Source organism: Engraulis encrasicolus, chromosome 1 (assembly GCF_034702125.1).
Source record: "Engraulis encrasicolus isolate BLACKSEA-1 chromosome 1, IST_EnEncr_1.0, whole genome shotgun sequence".
In the NCBI taxonomy this organism is placed as follows: Eukaryota; Metazoa; Chordata; class Actinopteri; order Clupeiformes; family Engraulidae; genus Engraulis; species Engraulis encrasicolus.
In genome coordinates this window covers 7922542-7932541 of record NC_085857.1, presented here as the reverse complement: position 1 = coordinate 7932541, position 10000 = coordinate 7922542, and the positions used below count along the sequence as shown (strand labels likewise).

The 10000-nt window shown below is 44.5% G+C and overlaps 1 protein-coding gene across 1 annotated transcript in view; it reads right to left on the bottom strand.

Moving 5' to 3' along the window:
• LOC134446966 (cytoplasmic phosphatidylinositol transfer protein 1-like) overlaps positions 1-10000 on the bottom strand; it is a 153912-nt gene that overhangs the window by 34285 nt on the left and 109627 nt on the right. The window contains exon 4 of the mRNA XM_063196258.1: positions 6403-6410. Within this exon, the coding sequence (XP_063052328.1) occupies positions 6403-6410 (8 nt within the window). The remainder of the gene's footprint in view (positions 1-6402; positions 6411-10000) is intronic.

Sequence of the window (10000 nt, the reverse complement as noted above, 5' to 3'; positions counted from 1 at the left end):
AGAAGAGTGAAGAGGAGAGCAGAGTGGAGCAGGAAGAGAGAAGAGAGAAGAGAGAAGAGGGGAGTAGAATAGAGTAGAGTAGAGTAGAGGAGAGGAGAGGAGAGGAGAAGACGGGAGTGGGGACGAGAGAAGGAAGATGAAATGACTCAAACGAAACATTCACTGTGGGAATACAGAGAACAAATACGTACAAAAGTTTGATAGCATCAGGAGGAAAGAGAAAGAGAGGAGGGAAGAGAAGAGAAGAGAAGAGAAGAGAAGAGAAGAGAAGAGAAGAGAAGAGAAGAGAAGAGAAGAGAAGAGAAGAGAAGAGAAGAGAAGAGAAGAGAAGAGAAGAGAAGAGGGGAGAAGAAAAGAAAAAAAGAGAAGAGAAGAGAAGAGAGGAGAGGAGAGGAGAGGAGAGGAGAGGAGAGGAGAGGAGAGAAGAGAAGAGAAGAGAAGAGGGGAGAAGAGGAGAGAAGAGAAGAGAAGAGAAGAGAAGAGAAGAGAAGTGAAGAGAAGAGAAGAGAAGAGAAGAGAAGAGAAGAGAAGAGAAGAGAAGAGAAGAGAAGAGAAGAGGAGAGGAGAGGAGAGAAGAGAAGAGAAGAGAAGAGAAGAGAAGAGAAGAGGGGAAAGGGGACAGAGAGCGTGTAGCAGCCAAGTGAGCGAGTGAGATGTGAGACGCCGAACAGAACAGAGCAGTTGGAGCGGGTGGCAGGCAGGCAGTGGAGCAGGGTGGCAGGGTGGCAGGGTAGCAGGGTGGCAGGCGGGTGAATCAGTGTAATTAATCAGAATTAATTCTGTGAGGAGCGAGCGGTGCGGCGCCCATCCACAGGCTTCCACAGCGCACACAGCCTGTAATAATCCCTGATGAGATGAATGGAAGCCCTTTTTCCCATTTTTTTCCTCCCACATGTGCCCCATCGTGGCCTGATTTCAGCTAAGCTAGCATTTCTCAACGGGGGTGGTAGAGTCCCCCAAGGGCTGTTGGGGACCCCTAGGGGGGCATTGAGAAGGATACAGCTGAGAGGGAGCAGTGCTTAGTTGCCATTGGGGGGCATTAGCCCATTTATTTTTTTTAATACTGGGGGGGGGGGGGGCGTCATCAGGCTTATGATGAGGTCAAGGGGACGTTGGGAGGCTTGAGAGGGCGTTTGTTCAAAAAAGATTGAGAACCACTGAGCTAAATGAAGGCTGGGGGAACAGTCACTCAGTGCTTTACATACATTTGCCCTCTACAAGTCTGCACGGCTCATCATAAGTCGATTATATCTGCAAGTAACAGAAGATTCTGAATTTTTAATGTGCGCATGTCATATGTTTTTCTCCTTCACATCATATGAATATTTTAACACATGAAGACTTCATTGCTTTTTGGCACAGTTTTTTGACAGTCCTTTTGATACATCAAATCCCATCACACTTGGAGTCTGGACCCACATTTCTGAAACCCTTGTGAAACTATTTCCTTCGGGATTAATAAAGTTACTCTACCCTACAAACGGAATAAACTACAGACATAAATTCAGAGTCCCGTATGAACACGGGCGGTTCGCAGATGAGCACTTCAGTGCCGAATGCAACTGGTGAGGGCACTGGCACCGGCTCCGTTCTAGTCAGCCTGAAAACCCTATCAGAGATCTGGGAGAGTGGAACTGGATTCGTTTCAGTACCCCAGCATTTGATGGCTTTTTAAACCCTGATGATCCATGGCCAATCTCAAACTCAAAAAGCTGAACCCAACAATGACAGATGACTACCCATGATGACTACCCATAATTGATAGCTTTCCTTTTGTCGTCAGTTTGCAGTTAAAATAATACATTGGCTTCAGAACTTGCCATGGCAACCAGTGTGAAAACCTCTAATCACCACCAGTGTGGTCTGACAAAAGGGAAGGCAGTCTGGAGGAACTCTTTCCTGTGTGTGCTGACTCTTGGGACTCACTAGTTTGACGCTGTGCCGGCCCGGATGGGCGGGATTTGGGTTGTGCGGATGGGCGGGATTTGGGTTGTGCGTACTCGTGCGCGAGAGCTGAGGCCGGTCATCAATCATAAATACCATGGTTCTAAAATAAATGCGGTTGCATCAGGGTGTCATTTGCAAAATTACTTGAATGTGTTTACTTGTTAAAATAACTAATAGGTCCACTGGTTCATTTGATGTGTAGGCCTACTACTTCAACTGAAAACACGTAGCCATACCAGTATATGTTCTGCACCGCGATGCGGGGGGGGGGAGAGCTGGGGGAAGAAGCTGGTAACACTTTATTTTAGTGTTACACAGTGGTGTAGTCTACGTAGAACGCAGGTATACGCAGTATACCCACTTCAACATTTCAGGGGTTTCAGTATACCCATTTACAATTGATTGATCCATTATTTAGAATAGCACAAATATATACAGTATACCCTCTTCAAAAAAATGCTCAAATATACAGTATACCCACCACAAAAAGGTAGACTACACCACTGCTGTTACATCTAACAGCACTAATACATACACTGCTAATGCCTGTATCAGTAACTTGTAAGGCATGTACTAAGCAAAAGCTAAGGCCAACTAAGGTTAAATTGGTAATAAATCTCTTCTTGGCATTAACAAGACATTTGCAAATACATGCCTAACAAATGTTTGATTTTGCTTAGTACATGCCTTACACGTTCCTTATTTGGGCACATTGTATGTATTAGTGCGATTAGATCAAGTCAAGTCAAGTCAAGTAGGCTTTATTGTCAATTTCTTTACATGTGCTGGTCATACAAAGAATTTAAATTACGTTCCTTACTTTCCCATGCAGACATGGACATGGACTTGGACATTGACTCCATCAACAACCAGAGAGTGGAACAGGTCAGTCACTTCAAATACCTTGGACTCACTATAGACAATAAACTCACTTTTGATGCACATGTCACCAACATCCACAAAAGATCTCAACAGAGACTTTATGTGATCCGTAAACTCTCCACCCTCTCTGTCGCCCCTCATCTCCTCTCCCACCTGTACTCCAGCATCATACAGCCCATCCTAGTGTACTGCTCACCCTGTTTTTACAACATGCTCTCCACCAGCTGCAGGAACAAACTCACTAAAATCACACACACTGCATCCAAAATCACTCGCCACCCCACACAGAATCTAACTGATCTCAACCTCAAAGCTGTCACACGTCTAGCACAGTCAATAATCAGAGACCACACACACCCTCTTCATCATCATTTCACACTGCTCCCATCAGGACGGAGGTATAGGACACTCAGATGGCGACGAGCACGTTTTAGCAAAAGCTTTATCCCATCTGCCATCACAGCACTGAACAACCCACCGCAATAACCCTGTATGGTCCCCCCCCTGGTTGTGCATTTAATGTATATAGTATGTCGTATGAGTATATGTGTTGGGGTGTGCATGAACAGGTGAATGTGTGTATGAAGGTGTGAGGATGTCTATGTGTATGAATGCACAGTATATTACATGTGATGTCCTTATTGTTTGTCCCTGTGTATTTCAATAGTGTACTGCTATCTGTTTCATGTCTTAATGTTGGCTTGTAATATGTCTTTGACAGTGAAGGCAATCTAAGATCTAAGACTTTGATGTAACACTAAAATAAACTGTTACCAAGAAGTCAGACAGCCATAACTATTATGTTTCGCCAGCAGCCACTCACTCACTCACTCACTCTCAAGTTTCAGTCCCTCTCACCCAGCACGCTTCCTTCCTCTCCATGTCAAAGTGAGGTGACGTCAAGAGAGTCAGTACTTTACAAAAAAAAACCAAACATGCCAGATGGTCTATTTTAAGACAAAGTTGTTGGTTCCCACTTTTACACTGAACTAAAGATGTTGATGACGTCAATTAAGATGAGACGGAGGGATGGGGATGGAATGGGACGAGAGGAAAGGAGAGGAGAGGTAGAGGAGGAGGAGAGGTGGAGGAAGAGAGGTGGAGGAGGAGGAGAGGAGAGGTAGAGAAGAGGAGAGGTAGAGAAGAGGAGAGGTGGAGGAAGAGAGGTAGAGAAGAGGAGAGGAGGAGGAGAGGTGGAGGAGGAGAGGTGGAGGAGGAGGAGAGGTGGAGGAGGAGGAGAAGAGAGGAGAGGTAGCGAAGAGGAGAGGTAGAGGAGGAGGAGAGGTGGAGGAAAGGAGAGGAGAGGAGAGGTGGAGGAGGAGGAGGAGAAGAGAGAGCAGAGAAGAGGAGAGTTGGAGGAGGAGGAGAGGTGGAGGAAAGGAGAGGAGAGGAGAGGTGGAGGAGGAGGAGGAGAAGAGAGGAGAGGTAGAGAAGAGGAGAGGTGGAGGAGGAGGAGAGGTGGAGGAAGAGAGGTAGAGAAGAGGAGAGGTGGAGGAGGAGGAGAAGAGAGGAGAGGTAGAGAAGAGGAGAGGTGGAGGAGGAGGAGAGGTGGAGGAAAGGAGAGGAGAGGAGAGGTGGAGGAGGAGGAGAGGTGGAGGAAGAGAGGTAGAGAAGAGGAGAGGTAGAGGAGAGGAGAGGTGGAGGAGGAGGAGGAGAAGAGAGGCAGAGAAGAGGAGAGGTGGGGAAGGAAGAGGAGGAGAAGAGAGGAGGAGGAGGAGGAGGAGGAATGGAGAAGTGGAGAAGGAGAGGAGAATGTGGAAGTGTGGGGAGTTTTGGCTGAGACATTGTTAGACTTAGAATTTAGAATTGAGAATGTTAGATTCCTCTGGGCAGACAGAGCTTTCCTGTGTGTCACATGTGGTGTAAATCCACACATGAAAGTCGTGGTCTGGCAGGAGAACAAAAAAAAGAGCAGGCGCTTTTGAAAAGGTCAATTCCCTCCCTCCCACGCCTGTCTGAGGTGAGGTGTGGGCTGGGGAAGGGAGGTGTGGGCTGGGGAAGGCTGAGGAAATGCCTTCAGGGGGATCACATGACTCACATTGCTGGAAATGAAACTAATGTTGACACACTGGGAAACCTTTTCAGCGTAAAAGTCAAGGGTGGACATTACTACCTAGGGGAAATGGATGGATGTGCAAACTTTGACTAAAGCAGTGTGCGAGAGAACAGAGCATGGTATCAAGTCTATCCATGCCCAACATCCACATCACACCACCGCTAAAATTAGCCAGGCCGTGCCCTCCTAGTGACGCAACAGCTTCAGCTTTGCTACCAGTCAGGTCAAGAGCAATGCAAGTACTTTCTGAGTTCCCGCAAATACAGGAACTCCTCCCATTATGTTGGGAAGCAAACAATCATTAGCAAACCAAGGGAGGCCATTTGGGAAATTCCGTTTGGGAAATGTTAATTGTTATGCTCTTGGTCAGACCAAGTCTTGAAGAGATTTGAAAAGTCGATGATAATCAGGCTACGCTAAAATAGCCATATCACCCATTTGTTTTCAACAATTTCGTATAATTATATGTATACGGGTTATGGCAGCATATTCATCAAGTGATGGCCATATGATGCACAGTTGACCAGTTGTATTATGTTGTTTTTTTTTAGTTCATAATGAGTCGTTTGGATCTGCTGGATTTCAGTTTTATAGTAGCCTATGTGTGTACACTAGTAGGATCATACAACTCATAATAACACTGTACGTGATATCTACTGTACATCACTGAAATAAGAAGAGGAAAGTGTCATGCAACAAAAAATCACTTGAAACCACCGTTCACAAGTGCATTACGTGGCCCAACATAACAGCCTGTATCGATTCTGCAACCACAGCAGGGGAGAAGGGACCGCCACTTAAAACATCATCAGCTGAGTCAGAAGCCTCGGGGGGGGGGGTTCAGTGTAAAGTCTATTATTTTGGTTGCTGCTGCTTCTTTGTCGACTGCATCCGATGGGCTATGCAAACTCCCTTGGCTATTAGGAGCCAGAGAGGTGTGGCGCTTTTCAGAGAACGCACGTAGTTTAGATCATTACTCTTCTGGGTGGGGAAACGGCTGGATGGAAGCTAGGGTTGTAAATCACAGCCTCCATGACAATACGATTCAATATCTATATCTTATTATTTGATGTGATGCGATTCAATTATTTTCAATAGTGAAGAATGCCCCACTATATGATGCGATTCGATTCACTCGTCAGATTATGTCGCGATATACCGATACATTTAGATTATCATTTACACCCCTAATGAAAGCCGTATTGTTGTCACAAGCCATTATGCAAGGCTTGCCACCGCCATTGGGACTGCTCCTGGTCTACCAGTTTATTCCACTAAACAATATATAATCAATTCAAGTCTGCAATTTGATCTTGTTTCGCTGAAACTAAGGTTTTGTGGGTTTTTTTGTTTTTAAAAAGTGAAATTAATGACAAAATGTCAAAATACTGGACATACTTTAACTTCTACTGTAGTGAAATCATGCCTCACATGTTTTGCACAGTGACAGAAACACAAAGCTTACTATATTGGGACTTTCAAAGAGGAAGTTCAAAGAGAGAAACACGTGTACTCACTGTATACTCTGGAGGATGTCACAGGGTCCACACCAAGGAAGGCCAGAGACAGAGAGAGAGAGAGAGAGAGAGAGAGAGAGAGAGAGAGAGAGAGAGAGAGAGAGAAACAGGGATGAAGAAAACAATTGCACCATTTAAAACCATGTAAGAAAACTATTGCAGCAACCAAAACACTTTTCTCATCCATGGTTTTCCAATTGCCAAAAACATGAAATACATTTTACAACCTGCACATGCACAGAAAAAAAACTAAAGAAAACCCCAAATGGACCAGGGGCCTTATTTATAACGGGTGCGTACGCACAAAAGACTGCGCACGCCAAGTTCACCGCAAGGTTTGGTATTTATAGAAAAAGAACTTGGCGGTAAAAATGCTCAGCTCCACGCAAAATTTTACCCATGCGTACGCCCTAAACAAAAGACCAAACGCGGAAAGCGCGACCTCGGGAGGTAGCTGGAAGAACGACCCGAAATTGGTAGGGGAAAAAGCGGAGGTCACGTGTCACGATAGCCACTTTAACATTAATCCAGTTCGCAACGAAAAACGTGATTGATTGTTGTTTGTTTGGTAATGGTGGAAAATAATTAGTAGGCCTACCTGGCCTATCCATAGTCACATGCATGTTTTGTAAGGAAGTAACCGATGCTTCAAATTTTGTATTTAAGGTACATTACATTTAGAAATAGGCCTACCCAAATCACTCACGGACCTTTCCAGTATATCTGTAGGCTATAATCGTGTGTGCGTTCCGACTCTGCAAGGAATTACGCCAACATTTAGGCCAGTTGCAGAATCATCTGCTCGAGTCCCACGTGCAGCTGTACTAATAGAAAGATAATGGTTGATTTTCTCAGCCATTCGGCATACAGACAAGCATACAGCCAAGTGCTATAGCCTACTGATGGACAGCTTCGTTTCTGTTGTTGCATGTCATTTCTTTTTCATGCGGTTCGTCAGCAAATGAGCAGAGGTGTGCATTTCTAAGACTGCTGGCCTTATAGACTGATAATGCACGTTTATAATACACACATTAAATAAATACAGACTAGAAAATGCCCATAGATGTCATGCTGTCTGTGGATGTGTCGATCGACAGTTGGGGCGTCGCTTTGAACTGAAAGCAGACAGCTGCGCGCAGTGACCAACGGTAAACCCGGTGCATATGAGGTACCATGAGACGGCGAATAGATTTTCTACCAGTGAATTTCACATGGGGACATGCCATGTGAGATGTTCCCTTGACGCAGCTATTTTTCCCCTTGTTCACAACTCAATTAGTAGGCCTACTACATGCCCATGACTTGGCAGGTTCATGTCCATGCCATCCTTATTTTATTTATTTTTATTTCTGGTATAGCGTGACTTTTGCGAACATAACCATCCACATGCTGTAATTCGAGGGATTTTGTTTTATGTACACTTCCCAAACATAACCGCTCCACATTGCCCAACGTTCTCTAGGCCTATCTAATAAAACGGTTTTGCCCCACATGTGGTAAATAGGCTATCTCGTCTACTTTCCGCACGCCGTCCACAGATATAAATATTCATTTTGGGCGTTTCACTGAATATTCATAGATAATTATGGGTGTGTCCACAGGTGCGCACATATGCCGCAACTTCAGAGTCAGTTGGGATTTATAAAGGGAAATCGACGTGGAACGTGCGTGCGCCATGCTTTATAAATCTGAATATTTTCTTGCGCACGCACATCCTGAGTTTCGTGCGTGCGCCATCTTTTGGCGCATTTCTTCCGCAAAGTTTTATAAATGAGGCCCCAGGTGCTTGAAGGAATATAAGCAAAGTACATCGGCTGTAAACCCAAAAAGTGTACAACTTCTAAGCAGGTGCATTGGAGACAATCAGTAGCTTAGAAAGGGAAAGAAAGCTTACACTGAAGCTCAGACTGAAGAATAAAACCCTACTAAGCAACCTTGGGTTACTCGAAAGGCGCTATATAAAACCAAGTCATTATTACTTACAATCCAAAACACAAAGCAACCCATTTATTGACTTCTTTAGAATTTTTGAATATTTGCAAAAAGGGCAGCATAGCGTACATTTAGAAAATAAACGACTAAAATTATTTCCTGACTGACGCTGTTTTGCAGTGAGCTGATTGGCCACTAGTGGCGTTAGTTAGTCTCTTGGGATTAGAGTCGGGTTGTTATGGGTTTGTGGACCCCATTAAAGCGGTGTGGCCACTAGTGGCGTTAGTCTTTTGGGATTAGAGCCGGGTCGTTATGGGTTTGTGGACACCATTACAGTGTGTTCCTCTCCCGAGATCAGGCCGGTGCTGACGTCGAGATGCGCTACTAATAGTGTGTACTAATAGACTGTTAACAAGCCAAAACCCTAACCCTAACCCCCAGAGATGTAGCTGTAGTGTGTTGTGATGACTTGGTCGCTAACTCAGCTCGACGTGTAGCCAGATTCGGCGTTTAACCCTCCCGTCTGCAGGTAAAATTTAGAGCCTCTTGGTGTTTTTTGAGCAGCTTTTGGGCGAGATTTCATCAGACACATCTGGCAACACTGCGTGTAGCTCATATCGACACCACAGCGGGTCGTTAGGGGCTGTGGACACCATTACAGCGTGTTTGGCGAGCCAGCCAGGAGATAATGCACTACTGGGATTTCCCGCTTGGCTCTCTCATTGACAACCAACAACTCTGCCCCTCCCCCTCCCCCATAAACCACCACTCTACTGTGCATTACAGAGTAAATATCTGCACACTAAATCATGTCAAACAATGATCCTCACTGATTACCAATACAGACCATCCCTTCCAAAAATGACCATGTTTCCAAGCATGGGGCTTCATAAATGCTACCATTCAACCATTTAATATATACATAAAGACAATTGTATTGTTGTTTTTACTGACGTTCATTTTTTAATGGCACCACAGGACTTCAGTATTATGATCCTTTCAACTCCATACACAACAAAATAACAGATATAGTGAAAACTCCAACACAAAAGGGGAGACTATGCTAAAGCATATTTCAAACAAAATAGTAGGACAAATTAGTGAAATGAGAAACATGCCCAGTAGCCTTCGTTAATTTTCCTCTGGGATTAATAAAGCCCCCCTGTTATGTACTCCAGGATATGTGTGTGTGTGTGTGTGTGTGTGTGTGTGTGTGTGTGTGTGTGTGTGTGTGTGTGTGTGTGTGTGTGTGTGTGTGTGTGTGTGTGTGTGTGTGTGTGTGTGTCCTCTATAACACACCTATATTGTGATTGTGGCTGCCTGTTGCCATGGCTCTAAGCCTCCATGTGTGCCTGGTGCTCTCCACATGTATGCTTATCTCCATTCTTTACATTAAATGAGTCTTTTTCAGGGATGCGAAATGAGTTTCAGTGTCAGCTGGAAAAAGTTGATGTGGTCTCGTATTGTATATTGTATTGCTCGTTACAGAGGCTACATTTACACGAGACATTTAATTCAGAATGAACTCACTTTAATTCTGAATAAAGGTTAATTTCGCTCTGAAAACGTCATGTAAACACCTCACAATTTGGAATTAAATGAAAGATCAAAGTAAACTTGACGGAACTATTTTAATTCTGAATTATTCATTCGGAATTATAAACGT